This window comes from the organism of the source record quoted next, unplaced genomic scaffold (assembly GCF_019419815.1).
Source record: "Pyrus x bretschneideri cultivar Hongxiangsu unplaced genomic scaffold, Pyrus_bretschneideri_v1 Contig11, whole genome shotgun sequence".
Lineage (NCBI taxonomy): Eukaryota > Viridiplantae > Streptophyta > Magnoliopsida > Rosales > Rosaceae > Pyrus > Pyrus x bretschneideri.
This window is the reverse complement of record NW_025999402.1, coordinates 1899437-1915300: the sequence shown is the minus strand read 5'-3', so window position 1 is coordinate 1915300 and position 15864 is coordinate 1899437. Positions and strand designations below refer to the sequence as shown.

Sequence of the window (15864 nt, the reverse complement as noted above, 5' to 3'; positions counted from 1 at the left end):
TAGGTTAAGATTTTCATATTCCTGAGAAAAAAGAAAGGAAAAACACATTGTCTTAATATTGCACTTGTACACCCGTATTTTCTAACCAAAATTTAAAATAAAAGAATCACATAATTAATAGCATATTCCTAATGTAATTAAGTCAACTGGCATGCCAAGGCACCTAAGAACCTCCAATATTATCGGGTACTGCTATCTGTACATCAATTTTTACTTTTCACACATAGCACGAACCTATTATTTAAAAGTATGCATAATTGAAGTTGCCCTACTTAATTTGGTTTCATACATAGGTGCTTTCAATCTATTGGTGTGCTTATCTCAGCTAATTAAGGTCAACATATCAAATAGGTGTATATTTCAATTAAAAGGTATAAACTTTAGAAAACTCGAGCTACTTATCGTGTGTGTGTGTGTGTGTATGCTCAAAGTCTGTCAGTATATGTAAGCTTATTAATAAGTATGTTTATGTCAACGTTTATCATAAAATGCCAAATCTCGTAAATTAATGTAGCTTAACTTACGTGACTTCCACTTGCAAGTTGCTTTAGTTAATTAATAAACTAATAATTGTGGGAGGCGTCGCATATTGTAAGTCGCACAAACGTGTCGCCTTGTAGTAGGTTAATGGCTAACTGCGTATTACCAAGTTTGGAGGCGTCACCATTGCTATTATCCCTCTCATTCTCTTTCCTCCTTTCTCTCCTCCCCCATCGAGAACAACCTCAAGGCTAGCCTCAATACCGTTCCACAATTCCAAACCAGGCTCAGATTAACCCATTCCTCCTGTATGCCTCCGCTTATTTTTTTTTATGTGATATAGTTAATAGCATATATGAGTTAGGCCACTTGATCAAGTAAAATATCCATTCATTAATACGAAAATTCGAATTCTCCTATCTTTTGAAGTTAGGCCTTCCACAATAGGTCGAAAAATGTGAGAAGGTGCCCATGATGTGTACACGTAGGATGAACCAAATCCTCGTTGAATTTTATTTTTCCATTAGAAAGGGCTCGTACATGTTACTCCACCAGTCTCTCAATATTGAGCTTATATAAAAATCACACTCATATAGTGGACCGAAAGATTTGAGTTTGATATCAATATATTAAATTCATGAGTTTAATATATTGAACTTATGAGTGTGATACTTATATTCAGTATGTTCTACAGTATGACTCTCGCAGTCATTGAAGTCAGACTAGTGTAGTAGCAGCAATATTACAGGTATCAAACTCAGACGGCTTGTTTTTTTATATATAAGTATCACACACTCAATCAAACTACTAAGACTGTCTGATTTCTGTATATAAGTATCACACTCAATATACTACTGTGCAATATCATGAAGAATGAGGATCCTCTCTGGATCCTCTTTGTGAGGATCCCGAGGATCTTCCAATCACATCCGTTCATCGTACATCATGAGTTATTTTTCATCAGGTACTATTTATATTTAATTTTAAATAAAAATATTTTTAATAATTTCTGACTACACGATATATGATGAACGAATATAATTAAAAAATTCTTGAAATCCTTACAAAAAAATCCGAAAATGATTCATATTCTATCACGAAATACGACCGGTAAAACACAAAGTCGTTAATAACCATTAACAGGACTAGCAGACAGTGGCCCCCACATCCCATAGAAAAACAAATTTGTGGGTCCCCAAACCCACTCCCTCTCCCTCCAATTGAAGAAATTTTTAGTTGTGACGGGAACACGAATGATACACCTTGTGTTTTTATGCAAATGATTAAAAATTTTAATTTTTATGTTATTTACCTTTTAACACACATAACACATTATTTATATAAGAACACATGATTTACCACCTCGTGTGACTTTCACACTAAAAAATCTCTTCTCCAATCGAGTTATAGAATCCGACTTTGGACAAGTTTGAAATCCGCCATAAAAAAAAATAAAAATAAAAAAACCGTGACCGGTTCACCGGCGGCGGCATATTGTATAAGAAAAGCATACAAGCCGTTGTTGTTTCGTTTGTGTTGCGTTAGGACATTCGGAGCTTCTGCACTTCGGGAGCGCGACAAAGAAGAAGAAGGCCCAACCAAACACTGAATACACAGAGAGAAATGGAAGCCACCGAATACGAACTCGATCAGCGTCTTCGTTTCTAGAGGTAACTGCTTTCTCAGTTTTCTTGCAGTAGCTGATCGAATTTTCATGAAAGGATCCTATGAATTTTGTGTTTGTTTGTGTGTGTGGCAGCGATTTTTGGTTCGAATTAATCGAAACAGAGTTATGAACTGCTTATTTGAATCGGTCGAACGAGTAGAGGCTGAGCTTCTTATCGATTCTCGATTTGTTAAAGTGCTTTTTGATTACGCTGGTTAGTAGCTGAGAGAGAGCGGGTTAGTGTTTAGTGATGGAATTGTTTTCGACCGGTCCACCAATTAAACGAAGAGCTGGATTGCGGATTAAACAGGCGGGTCGGGCTTCGTATCGGGGCAGCTAGATAAGGTGTTTGTTTGTTTTTGCGTGCTTTTTCTAGAAGTGATTGATTGATTTTGTTACTAGTTGTTGTATTTGAGAGAATTTTGAGGAAGTTGAGAAGATAATGGGGACTACTGCTCTGAGGCAGTTGCTGAAGAACCTGTGCAGCAATTCGCCTTGGAATTATGCTGTGTTTTGGAAGCTCAAGCACCAGAGTGATTTGTAAGCTTCTTGTCTCTTCTTTTATCCGGTTTTCGCTATGAATTATAGTAGAAAATTTTAATCTGTTTATCCGTCATTAGAATTTGGAAAGTAATTAATTAGTTAGTCAAAATGCTTTTGCGATTTTTGTTTTGATGATCTTGCTGCTTCCTTGGTGCACTATGTGCATTCTGTTTGATTCGAATCACATTAAGATATGAAACATATTTATAAATGCATAGAGAGGTTTCAATATTTGTATGTTATTAGGAATTTAGGATTGACATCCTAATGGACTTTCTGTGCCGAGTTTTATGTGTATCTCACCTATATCAAATCCAGTGACGATCTTCATAATGATACTGGTCTTCTTGTTGTCTAAGGATTTTGTCGTGGGAGGATGGGTACTGTCATCACCCAAAGCCAATAGAAGCTGTTGAGCATGCATCGGATGATATTTATTTCAGCAACGCAAATCAGATGCTTTTTAAAGGTTTTGCAACAAGTATACATGATGGTGGATCTACAGGATATCCAATTGGACTAGCAGTGGCTGATATGTCATATCTTCAGCACACATTTGGAAAAGGGTACAATCTTGTTCTTGACTCTAGTCTTGTTGTGTGCCTCCGTTGACTCTCCAAAAAATGTCTGTACATGTGTTTTACAAGAAATATATGCAAATATATAAGTAACCAAAGAAATTTCGGCGGAGGTGCAAAATTTCCATTTGTCTTACAGTTGTTGTTTGCGTAAACTCTTTCTTTACACACATTCATGACCGCTACTTATAAAAACCGGTGCTATTTGCAAATGTTTTGTTCTTGAAAGATATCAGCAAGCCGCACAAGGTGTTTAATTTTAAGTTTCTCAAAATCGTAGGGAATGAAAAATGGTTCACTGTGGATTTGAATAATTTCTCAGGGTTGTTGGTGAGGTGGCATGTACAGGAAACTATAGCTGGGTATTCCTTAACAATCTGTGCACCAGAGAGTCTGGCTCTAAGTTATTTCCTGAGGTAAATCTTATTCTAACATGCTGATGTAAATTCTTAGCGATCTTTGTATACAGTTGGTAAAATTTCTTCTAGTAGTGAACAGTATATCTAAATAAGAATATATTTTCTCAGTGTCCAGATGAATGGATTCTTCAGTTTTCATCGGGTATCAAGGTAACTAGTTTGTCAGCACATACTAGCCCACACTTGTGACTTTAATTCCTCAAGTTTCGCATGTTTGTGATGGATGGAAATCTGAGTACATATTTGATTTCTCATTCAGACAATTTTACTTGTACCTGTGCTTCCATATGGAGTTTTGCAACTTGGCTCCTTGGAGACGGTTCGTGCTCATTCTGAACTCATTCTATATAAGCAATTTATGTCATGTAACCCTTGTCATTATAGTGTCGTAGCTTATAGCTTACAAGTTTATGTCCTTTCCCCTTTCCGGATCTTAGGGAGCATGTGCTTCTTGGTCTGAATTCTCTGTCTGTGTCCCATGTACATCGATTTGTATTCTTCTTATTTATCCCTTTCTCTTTTTATCAAGATTTCAGGTTGCTGAAGATCCAACAGTGGTTGCTTTTGTGAAAGATAGATTCAATGACATTCACAATGGTATGGGGAAAATTGTACCTTACAGTCAAGCTCAATCGTCATGGTCACAATCATCAAATTTAATGGAGACCACATTTGAGCCATCAGGTGTTACCATTAACCCACTGAAAGTTGAAAAGTCAGAAGATGTTGATAACATCAGATATAATAACCTATTGTCGACATTGGGGCACTTGTTGCCAACTGCTGAAGATTCACTTCTAGAGACCGGAACAGATCAGCCAGAAGTTCTAAAGAGTAGAGACGAAAGTGTGACTGGTGTTCCACCAATTTATCACAGTGGAGAATCAAGTCCACTCAGTCAGTCGATAGATACCAGCTTGCTGGGTATGATGGAAAGTCAGATGTTTGGGTTGTCTTGTCTGGAGGAAGAACTCCTAGCCTATTCTCAATTTGGTGGTTACAATTTGGAAGTGTTTGGAGAATCCATGAGCGATTTCACTTCTTACCCTGTTGGAGGTGTAGCTGAACTGTTCGAAGACGTTAATGCTAAAGATACAAGTTACAGCATGGTGAATAATTTCTTTAGCTTTCCTGAAACCTGTGAACTACACAAAGCACTTGGAACACTTTCGCAGAGGCAGACCGATGAAAATTTATGGGATCCATCCATTGGCATTGATGATACGTGTAGCAGCTCTAGTTTGCAGAAAGATCTGGCTAGCTGTATTGAGCCATCATGGTTTTCCAAAGGAAGTGATGCTGAGAATCTCGTGAAAGCGTTTGTAGCCAAAGATGAAACCTCGTCTAGCCGATCAGACAATATTAAATCATCTACTTACCTCATCAAGTCAATTTCCTGCTTCTTTTAAACAATTGAAATTTGAAGCGTGTGCCCCAATAGGAAGTGGTTCGGTGACATGGAACCAATCATCTGCTTTACTTGCCAGGGGTGCTACTCCAGCTTCTTTCACAGACATGATGAGCACTTTGGTTGATGAAGAGCAGCAGGGGAAAGGGTACAAATCTGTGAAGCCTAAAAGGGAACAAAAGTTATCTGGTGGCACTGCAAGGAAGACCAAGATTGGCAATAGCCCGAAGCTAAGACCAAGAGATAGACAACTGATTCAGGATCGTGTCAAGGAGCTGCGGGAACTTGTCCCAAATGGTGCCAAGGTGAATATCCTTTTTGTATTTGTTGTAGGCTATACAGAATTGATTATTTTTCTCTAGCTTACTGTGCTTTGTATGCGGTGAATTCAGTGCAGCATTGACGGCCTTTTAGACCGAACCATAAAACACATGCAGTTTTTAAGAAACATGACTGACCAAGCCGAAAAACTGAAGTGCTACACACAGCAAGAGGTATGCAACGTTTATTTCAAGTAACGCTCCTTTGTGCTGCAGAGCTTCTGTTAATTGCGATCTGATTTTCCAGACAGTTTTCGATCTACTTTGTAGATTGAAGAACAAAAGCATCCATAAATTAGAAATTTTGGAACAACTTGACCTCTTTGCATGAAATAATTAGAATGAATATATCAAGGAATAGCTGCCACCACAAGCACGATGACTCTCTTAGACAAAAAACACTTATGTAACAATATACTAGGACTCATATAAGCTTTTTAATCCTCAAAGCCATTTTATAGTTCCAAATCCAGCTGTTGGCGTTGATGTTGAAGACAAACGCACTAATCACAAGTTTCTAACCAAATCCTTGATGCTTTTTCAGGCACCTCGTTCCAATAACATGAGCGAAGCTTCAAGTGGCTGTGAAAATGGGACAAGCAGGGCTTTTGAAGTTGGAAGCGAACACCAGATTTGCCCCATTGTGGTAGAAGATCTTGAACACTCGGGACACATTCTCATAGAGGTCTGTTGCGTGTCCTCGTCTTTGTTAATTTTCTGAACGCAAAGCTTCATAGCAGAAACATTTCATCCAAATCTTCTATAACTACTGCAGATGCTATGTGATGAACACGGACTTTTCTTAGACATAGCCCAAGCTATCCGACGGTTGGAACTGACTATCTTGAAGGGTGTCATGGAAACTCGCTTAAGCAACATGTGGGCACACTTTGTTGTTGAGGTATACTGTCTCTACAATAATTCCATCTAGCAAAAAGGCCGAAGTATGGTTTTGGTCGTATCATGTAGTTTCGGTGAAGTTCCACTTTGGTCCATGTAGTTTCAGTTTTCGCAGTTTTAAGAACATGGTTTACTAGTTGCAATTTAAGAACAATTACTCAATTTGGTCAAAATTTTCAACGAAAATAGCACTGTTTCGGGTAAATGCGGGGTGTTTTACTCATGTAAAACACCCTATTTACTCTCACATTTGTCTATGATGTGCTAATCGTGTTGAAAGAGTTGTGGAATTTTGTCCTTGAATTGTTGCAATTAGTAACTACAGATACCAAATGCGAAAGAGGAAACTACATAGACCAACAATTGTTCGGAAACTAGGAAGACGAAAATCGTAATTTAGTTGAAAGAAGGCCGTAATTGTCGTTGTTCTAAATGTTATGTTGGTTTGAATATGCCCAGGCTCCATTGGGGTTTCACAGAATGGATGTGTTTTGGCCACTGCTGCATCTTCTGCAACGCAGAAGAAGTTCAATATCAAGCAGGATATGATGCGCCTCCATTTGCATCCAAGAAAAGCCGGTAAGCCGTCGAATATTGTGGCTTCGAACCCTCGAAACCAGATGACGATGACGATACCTAGGAGACATCACCATCAATCCTCATCAGAAGACTGTAAATTATCAGTACGAGTACTTAATTGTCTGTGTACAAATTAAGATTTCTATGCAATTTGATGAAAACCAGCATCTTAAAAACTAGAAAGAATGGAACACATGGCCGTACGGCTCGCGAATGTGCGCATAGAAATAATGTACAACTGATACAAATGGGTCTTTCGGCTAATAACACAGGCTAGTGGAGGTTGGTCCTCCTAACAAGTCATTCCTTTTCTATCGTCATCATCGATTGGCCCCAACTCAAATGGGTCTTTCGGCTAGAAGTAGCGTATGCCACCAGCCACATGCAATATTTTTCGGTAGGCAACCTTCTATAGAAACTTGAGAAGGAGTGTTCCTATCCACGGAATCGCCCAGGCCAAGCTGCATACAACCGGGAATGGAAAAGCTCGTTAAAAGTTAAAAAAGATCGTTCAAGAATATACAGTTTGTGGCTCAAAGATTTTGATCATGTTAATTAGTATACCTGGCCATACTTATTCCACCCCCAACTAAATAACTGGCCGTCTTCTGCAGCCAAAATAACAAAGGGAACGATCAAATTAAAAGATTTGAGAATTATCAGTGATTAGTGCGAGTATCAACGCTTTTCAGCTTCATTTGCTTACCTGTTAGAATGACACTATGTCGGGCGCCACAGGAGCCTACTTTTGCATGCTTGCTTCCCAAACCCGGAAAATCCAATATCTTAGGTAGAGTCTGAAGCAACAAGAATATGATTTAGTTAATTTATACGAGGAAATAAAATGCGTGCATACAGCAACAAAATGGGCCAAGTTAAGATCAGAAAGCTGAAAAAAGAACCTAGACGGAGAGAGTGTTGAGTTTACCTCAGCCTCGTCGCCACCTGTTCCCAACTGTCCAAACTGATTCCCACCAAAAGCATGTACACGACCATCATCAGATATACATAGAGTATGCCATAGTCCAGCAGCGATGTTTTTCACTTTAGTACCGGATAATGAATTCAGATAACTTGGTCGTAGCTGATCATTTGTATTCCCTTGCCCACACTGGATCAAAGCAAGAAAAGAAAAGAAATGCCACAGATAAATAACAAGAACGAAGAAAAGAAAATGTGATTCAATTGAAAATGTAATCAGTAGAGCTCCTAATTATAACAGTGTGCAAGGAGAGCAAACAATTTACTCAGTGCAAGACAACATAGCATTAGACCTTGACTAGCATAGCAAGCTCACCTGTCCATAGAGCCCCCAGCCAAACGTAAGCAGTGCTCCAGCATCTGTAAATTGAAAGATCATTTCTAAGGGTAAAGAAGTGAATACAAAATGAACTGGTCACACAAAAGTGGACGTCTTCGTCAAATTAACAGGACCCATAGAACAACCAAGAACAATCCGGCATTTTGCATGGATCCAAAGGTAATTAAGGATGGGAAGCAAATAAGTAGGCTTATATTAACACATACAACCTACAAACGCAGTCTATTAACCAGCTCTTCATTCTCTGGTTACAAGCTCTATACGATCCCTTAAATGCTGACCTGTTACTACCGCACTGTGCCGGCCTCCACAAGCAATCTCCTTCACACAACTTCCAGGAACTTTTGAACCTTGAGATACCACAGAAGACCTATCCTTCCCAGAAGTAGATGGCTCAATACAGGGTATGACATGAGGAGAAGAAACCATCTTTACCCTGGTACCCAAACCTAGCTGTCCTTCGCCTCCATAGCCCCAACCCCACACCTGTCCCATATCTGAAACTTCGGTTAAAATTATGATGCATCAGGAGTCTTGCGTTACATCAAAAATCTTCCATAGCTTCGTACATCCTACAAACCTACAAAACTATATGGTGTGACCACAAAGAAAAGCAACTGCCCTGGGAGTCTTAAATATAAACCTGAAGCTTTATTACCTGTTAATGCTAAAGTGTGGCGTCCGCCAGCTGCAACAGTAGTGATTCTCACTCCAGGACCCAGAGTTACAAGACAAGGAGAGGGAGTGAAGAATTCTTCACTACCTGTTGAGCTTTCAGATTCAGGTTTAGCTGACGAAATCTTCCTCCGCTTTGCAATGTCCTCTCCGGCCCTTTTGCTGTCAAGATTAGATACTGTCCCACTAGTCAGATTGAAGCCTTGAGGCACCGAGTTTACTGTATTAAATAATAAGGTCTTAATCACATTGATCTAGTACAATTTAGAAGGTGCATGTTTCTCCAGATATACCCAGGTTACAGAAATACCTTGTTCAACTAGTAATGAACTTTGATTCCCAGTAGTATCCCTTTGAAGGCGTCCCACCATACCCAGATCACCGATAAGATTCCCAGAGGGGACACACTCTTTCCAACCCCATGTGTATAATTCACCATTCTCTGTAGCATGTACATTGGCCAATAACCACAATTAGTTCACATTCTGCTCCTAAACAAGGGGACCCGTTTGATAACCATTTTGTTTTTAGCTTTTTTAGTTTTCATTTTTCTTGTAGATATGGAGGGGAAATACATGAGAGAAATGAATGATGTAGAGGAGAGGAGGAAGTACAGTGTGAGAGACATAGAAAAAATGTACAAGAAAAGGAATACAAATTGAAAACTAAATACCAAAGTCTATTTTAAGTTGTTTTCGCTATACAAATTTTGTTTTCATTTATTCTTTATTTCTTCCCCTCCCTCTCACCACCCTTCTTCATCTCTCCTTTCTCCCTAAACTTTCTCCATATCTCAGGTGCAAAAAATGGACTAAAAATTAAAAACGAAATAGTTATCAAATGGGCCCTAGATTATCCATAATTTTTCATGTTATCAAACTCAAATCGAAGAATTACCTGCGGTGTTTCACACGTGTTTCCTAAATGCAACTAGTACTAAGAAACACTAGTAATCCACACATCAGTCAACTAACCAATTTACACGTAAATCATTTCATTTCAAACACAAATTTAAGTACTGAATTATGAATATTCATTCCATCATTTTCACAATCCAAACGGTCACCAGAAATTGGAGCGAAAACCTACCCGTAACAGAAACGCAATGGGCCCAACCGGCAGCAGCCTTGAGTATTGAAGCCTCATTTGGGAGACGACAAGGCTCCGGCGTCTCCTTAACAAACGTGCAGCAACATAAACAACAATCCAAAACAAAGATGCAAAAATTAGTTCTAAACAATTCGAATTCTGAAAACATTTCAGCAATTAGAAGATCGCTGCATTACCCCGTGCTTCCCTGAAACGACGTAGCTCTGCCCCTCGTCGTCCGTCGACCCCCACGTCATCAACTTCCCACACTCTAATATCATCCAAGCAAATTGAAAAAAAGGATTTACAAACTGAACATGTAATTAAGCATTAATCACTTGTTTAAAGATTGAGAATTGGAGAACCAAACCCGAGATGGCCATGGCGAATCCGCAACCGCCGCCGCAGACGTCCTTCCACGAATCCCCACCGTCCATCCGATTCGGGAACTGCACAGGCGTCAGAGACAGTGTTGGAGACTTCTCCGACGATACTCCGGGAAGATATCCCCACATATACACCAGAGCTTCTCCCCGATCCTCCGTTTTCGTCGAGCCTCCTCTTACCCCTTCATTGCAGTCCATCGCCGATCCGAAACGACCTCGTTTTCTCGCGTAACAAATCTGAGAACAAAATCTCTCTCTCTCTCTCTCTCTCTCTCTCTCTCTAGCGAAAGCTTCAGTGGGAAAGTTACAGCGAGACCGGAGAAGAAAGCAAAAGGACTGAGAGAGACATGAGATCGAGGCATTTCATTTACCGGGACGCAACCTGCGCCACGTCGGATGCCACGTGGAGCGATCTGGACCCCGAGTGCGGATTACCATTTTTAAGCCACCAGTGTGCTGGAACATTCTCGAAGAGGGAGTTGTCGAGGAGGTCTGGTGGGTCACCACGTGTGTGGTGGGCCCTGTGCGCGTTGGCGTATATATATTTTAATCGTTGTCCGATCTGAAATTTAGCTCGGATTTAGATATGGTTTGGGGTTGAGGTGATTTTAAAAAAAATTGGTATGAAAAGAAAACTAAGAGAGTTTTTGGTGTTTGATAAACACCCCAAATCAGCTTTTTTTCAAAGTTTCAGATGAAAAAAAAAACTAAAAAGTGGAAGCTGCAAAAAGCAGCTTCAAAAAATGGTTTATTGTGGAAGTTGCCAATATTGCCCTCCTTTCTCATTTCTCCTAATTCCTCTTAGGAGGAAGAACAATGTCGTGGCCAGATGACATGTATGGCGTGGCCAGAAATTTCAGAGGAGTTGCCTCCGGCGAGCCTGCAGTGCCGATGTCGCTCGGGTTGAGTGGTGATAACAGTCCGAGTCCCTCGATTCCATTGGTGGTGGAGCTGTCAGGAGCAGCCAACTAAAGGAAAGACTGATGGTCCACGAGCGCTATCATTGAGCATGATGAATCAATTCCGCAGCCAATTTTATCCTTAGAGTGTGGATGATGAAAAAGAAGTCTTTCCACCACAATCTTTCATCTTCCTCCGTCAGCTGCTCACCATCCATATACCTATTAGAGTGCAGAATCTCCTTGGCTAGCAAAACGATGAGCTCAATGTCGTTTAAAATCTCTCGTTCCTTATCTTTCCACTTGCAGTAGTCAGGGTCGTCCCAACGAGGGTACTTCGGTGTTTCCTTCACGCACAGCCTCTCAGTAAGGACCTCTCCGCTGAGGACAATGGACTCTTCGGCCGAGTCGACTCGCTCACCTCGTTGCATTATGCCTTGTCGCTTGGGACCGTAAGCCTAAGGCCCAAGCGTCGGTGGTGGACTCGCAGACAAAGGAACGAAATTGTACGCAGCAGCAACAGGTTCAGAGTCGCTATTCGCGTCGTCATCGTCATCTCATTGTTTGAGTAGCATTAGTGTATGTTGGATCATGGTAGTGATTGTGCAGGTGTTTGGTTATTAGGTTTCTGCAAATTCACGGTGGAGGTTGTGAGGGTTCCATAGTGTGAGATGAAAAAACGAACAACGTTGTGGCTTATCATAGTACATCTAGTATTATAAAAGGTCATTTCACACAGTCACAGCTGTTTTACATAAAAATTTACCAAACACTATCATACTGATTTTTTTTTTTTTTTTCCAAAAGCACTTTTACAAAAAAATTTACCAAACACTCTGCTACTTTATTTCACAGTTGCTTATTCTCACTAGCAGAAGCAATTTTTTTTCAAAGCACAACAATACCAAACCAACCCTTAGAATAATAACAGTGCAAGCTGCGTGGAAAGAGATCTAACGTTGGATCCAAATATTTATAACCGACGGTCAGAAAAGTGCCACAACATCATGGATCTAATCAAGTTGTGTTAGAGGGTGGGAACCCCCTTACCCAATGAGGATCGGAATGGGGCACGAAGTCAGGTAAGGGGGACCGGGATGGGGCACGAAGCTTGAAATGAAACAAATTGTATGAAATTAGTATCATTTTTATTCCAATTTCAAACAGTTTAATAAACAACTTTCATAATAATCTGATTTTTGACCGGCCGGCTTCAAGCCTTTACCATCCCTACCAACGGATCTATTTGCATCAACAAATCAAACTCGTCCGTGCATTTTTGGGGTTTTTCCCGTTCTCTATAGACTAGTGTGCTCAATTTTGATGCTAGGTATTTATATATAAAACCAGCACGATAAAATAGTGAAGCTTTCAATATATACTAATAATGTGCTCATTTAATAGTGAAAAACAACGAACAACTATTCAATAAAAATAGGAAAATATTACTCTTGTAAATAGTAGCGGTATCTACGTATTGTTATTTGTGACATGTCTTAGTGTCTTAATAGAAGGATTTCCCTTTGATTAAAGATTGTTTATGTCTAAAATAGAAATTATTTTATTCAATCTATTCTATTACAATAGAAATCTACTTTGTTCCGTACTTTTTTTTTATTATAGTCTCTGATAAATGATTACTATGAGCCAGACTCAATAGAATTTGATCATACAATGACCCATATATATAATCCGTATATATAATTCGATTAAATTACGAATAATCAGGAATACTACTCCCCTTCAAATTTAGAAAACCTTTTAGGTAGATTAAAAGGATCATCTTATTTAAGCCCTTATCTCTAAATCCTATGAGAAACTTTATAAAAGGTTCACAAAGTTCATGTTTTGGCTATTTCCTACATAAATATCCAAATTGTTCACATTTGAAATATCTCAACAGTTGAGGCAAATATATGTACTTGAGCTTGAACTGATGTTAAAATTTATTATCCTTAAAAAAAAAAAAAAAAAAAACAACATAAACGCCAACGTACACATTACATACTTTTTGGACAAGAGTTATTAGGAAATTGATTAAATGTAAATCTATACATCTTCAAATTAATGGAAAAGGATAACAAATGTTGGGGACTGATGGTAGGTTGAAAATTGGCAACCCTGCATATTACTACTCAGTTTGCTAGAAACCACTAACAGTGAATCCTCCATCAACGCTAATCACTTGTCCATTGATGAAAGAAGCAGCAGGGAGGCAAAGGAAGGACACCAGAGACGAAATTTCATTAGGCTGTGCAAGACGACGGATGGGAGTTCGACCTATCAGCCGTCTGAAATCTTCAGCATGACCATCCTGATAATTTAAAATGATCAAGTTTTAAACGTGTCAGATCAATATACCTAATGCAGTTTAGTCAAATTGTTACAAATCAAGGTTAATTAAGCTCAGAAAAATAATTGGCCGGAGGGGAGTGCTACATACATTTTCGACTTTAGCCCCAGTGTTGACAGCCCATGGTGCCACAGTGTTTGTACGAATGTTGTCTTTTGCCCATTCACATGCCAAATTTTTTGCAATCTGTATCACTGCAGCTGCAAATTTGGAAAAAACAGAAGAAAAAATTTAGGGCTTTGTAGGTGAGAACTACTTGCAATCTTATTTTAACTAAAACAAAAATAAGCAATATATTACCTTTGGTTGCTGCATAGGCAGATAGTCTGGGTAGAGCTTTCAGACCAGCAATAGAGGAGACAAATACAATACTTGCATCTTCTGAGGCTTTCAAGAGAGGATATGCAAGTTGAGAAAGATGGTAGGGAGATTCAACATTGGTGCCCATCATGCCTGAAAAATCTTCCAAAGTGTAATCTGCAGTACTTCTGAGAGTACATATTGCAGCATTATTTACCTGTGCCAAATAAAATATCACTTAGAAAATTAGATTTTACACCAAGATTGAAAAACAAAGCAAAAATAGTTAGCTCTTACGGTCTAATAATTATTATTATGTAGAGTCACAGATAATGTTGAACAATGCAATCCAAACATCGGAAACTTGATAGAAAAAATTATGACTCAATTATACTGAATGATTTCCCTCTTAATTGCACCAACACCTTTTGTGCACCACATGCCAGGCTATGCAAGTGGTTTAGTTGGAACTATATTAATGTGATCAATAGTACACCGCTGACCCGACTCGGAAATTTTGACACATAACACTGAAAGAAAGAGAAAAGTAAGGGCAATAAGTAAACATACAAGGATGTTAAGCTTGCCATTGAAAATACAGGAGACGGTTTTGATGAGGTTTTCTCTTTGAGCTTTAGAAGTGAGATCACAAACTGAGCCTGTCACTTTGAATCCCTTATCTTCCCATTCTTGAAGCCTCTCAATAATCTGTGCTTCGTTACGAGCACAAGTATGCACGGTTGCACCAAGTCCTGCTAGCTCTTCTACTATGGCATATCTAATGCACAAGTTATATATAGGAACAACGTCAGCTAGAGATGTAGATATGAATCTACTAAATAGTAACGAAACAAATTGAGAGCGAGACTGAGATCAGAGAGCTAGCTAACCCGATGCCTTTAGTTCCACCAGTGACGAGGGCGGTCATACCCTTTAGAGACCATCTTTGGCTGTTGAAACCGGCCATTGGTATGTTTTGCTTGAACTGTTGATTGCTTAACAGGCAATAAGAAAGCTGAGTTTAGTGCAGAAGGTTGAACTCAAGAAGAATGAACTAAAATGTGGATGTGCTGATAATCTATGAAAGCTTTGCATACATATATATACACACACACGCACATATAGTATATATTAACTCTTGCCGAACACCCAAATTGAAACCAAAGTTTTTAATATATTAATTCTTCCCGTACACCCAAATTGAAACCAAAGTTTTAATATTTTAAGAGAACTGTTATTCCCATCCCAATGTTTTATCTTCCCATCCACCTTAATGAATTTTTTAATTACAAATTTATTTATTTGTAAAATGACTAGTTAGGACCTTAGTTATCCTGTTTTGCATTTTTGGTTTTTTTATTTTATTATTATTTATTATTATTATTTTTTTTTTGTAAAAAAAGAAAATTTTGGGCATGATAACTCTCATCCTCTATTTAGATGATTTGTCGCCATCGTACAATTGAATTTGCATAGCTTTGTGGTTTTTTATTTGAATTTGCATACCTCTGTGGCTATGATTTTATATTTAAATTTTGTGTACATTATTATGATTAGTATTAGGTTAGGGTACAAATTGTTTCACGTTTTCATATGCGTATTCCTGGAGATGGTTTACTTGAGTAAGCTCCATTTTCAATCTCGACCAAACCTGTTTTTACTGGATTGCTTACAACTTGCAAGGGCTTCTAAGAAATTACAACTACTAGAACATGGGTGAGCCACATTTGCGGAGGCTAGGGGTTCGGGTTCGAGAGAGAGCACCAGAAATGTGCTCTGGAAGCAACTGGAAGACTTCGGTTTTTCCCTTCCCATGGTGAACAACAGGTGTACATCAGGCTGAAGATTGGAAGACTCCATTTTTTTTTTCTGCTGCTTTTTAGAAGAGAGTAATATTATTTGTTTATATTCTCTTTTTAAGAGATAAGTTATAATTATATATATTAAG

General features: G+C 38.8%; 3 protein-coding genes across 4 annotated transcripts; 1 reads left to right on the top strand and 2 right to left on the bottom strand.

The window, feature by feature from the left end:
• The first annotated feature begins 1969 nt into the window (after positions 1-1969).
• Positions 1970-7182, top strand: LOC103938139 (transcription factor EMB1444). The gene is given in 12 exon segments (XM_018645195.2): positions 1970-2150; positions 2240-2686; positions 3049-3255; positions 3590-3683; positions 3795-3836; positions 3946-4005; positions 4223-5059; positions 5061-5399; positions 5487-5588; positions 5959-6099; positions 6190-6315; positions 6774-7182. Coding segments are annotated over 11 exon segments (2136 nt in total). The 5' UTR covers positions 1970-2150; positions 2240-2588; the 3' UTR covers positions 6864-7182.
• LOC103938140 (ultraviolet-B receptor UVR8) lies at positions 6974-10710 on the bottom strand. 2 transcript variants are annotated; one of them, XM_018645196.2, is made up of 11 exons: positions 10349-10710; positions 10176-10249; positions 9979-10063; positions 9200-9331; positions 8873-9067; positions 8496-8711; positions 8191-8234; positions 7822-8004; positions 7600-7690; positions 7458-7501; positions 6974-7354 (listed from the first exon to the last, which is right to left on the bottom strand). In XM_018645196.2, exons 1-11 carry the CDS (start codon positions 10560-10562, stop codon positions 7232-7234), a joined length of 1401 nt encoding a protein of 466 aa, XP_018500712.2. In that variant the 5' UTR covers positions 10563-10710; the 3' UTR covers positions 6974-7231. The 2 variants fall into 2 exon arrangements, with proteins under 2 accessions (XP_018500712.2, XP_009346414.2); XM_009348139.3 differs by having other exon boundaries at positions 8873-9109; positions 10349-10709.
• Positions 10711-13182: 2472 nt separating this feature from the next.
• On the bottom strand, positions 13183-15006 carry LOC103938137 (tropinone reductase homolog At2g29340-like). The gene is made up of 5 exons (XM_048572430.1): positions 14807-15006; positions 14487-14694; positions 13917-14133; positions 13707-13816; positions 13183-13577 (listed from the first exon to the last, which is right to left on the bottom strand). Exons 1-5 carry the CDS (start codon positions 14881-14883, stop codon positions 13407-13409), a joined length of 783 nt encoding a protein of 260 aa, XP_048428387.1. The 5' UTR covers positions 14884-15006; the 3' UTR covers positions 13183-13406.
• Between the last annotated feature and the right edge of the window lie 858 nt (positions 15007-15864).

Bases quoted from the DNA above. Each gene is read 5' to 3' on its own strand.
- LOC103938140 (XM_009348139.3), bottom strand. From the start codon at position 10,562: ATGGACTGCAATGAAGGGGTAAGAGGAGGCTCGACGAAAACGGAGGAT. The intron at 9,110-9,199 runs GTATTTCTGTAA...TATTTAATACAG, and splicing joins TTCATTACTAGTTGAACAAG to TAAACTCGGTGCCTCAAGGC. The intron at 8,235-8,495 runs GTCAGCATTTAA...TTCAATTTACAG, and splicing joins GCACAGTGCGGTAGTAACAG to ATGCTGGAGCACTGCTTACG.
- LOC103938137 (XM_048572430.1), bottom strand. From the start codon at position 14,883: ATGGCCGGTTTCAACAGCCAAAGATGGTCTCTAAAGGGTATGACCGCC. The intron at 14,134-14,486 runs GTATGTTTACTT...TATTTGGCACAG, and splicing joins ATGGCAAGCTTAACATCCTT to GTAAATAATGCTGCAATATG. The intron at 13,817-13,916 runs GTAATATATTGC...CCAAATTTGCAG, and splicing joins TGCCTATGCAGCAACCAAAG to CTGCAGTGATACAGATTGCA.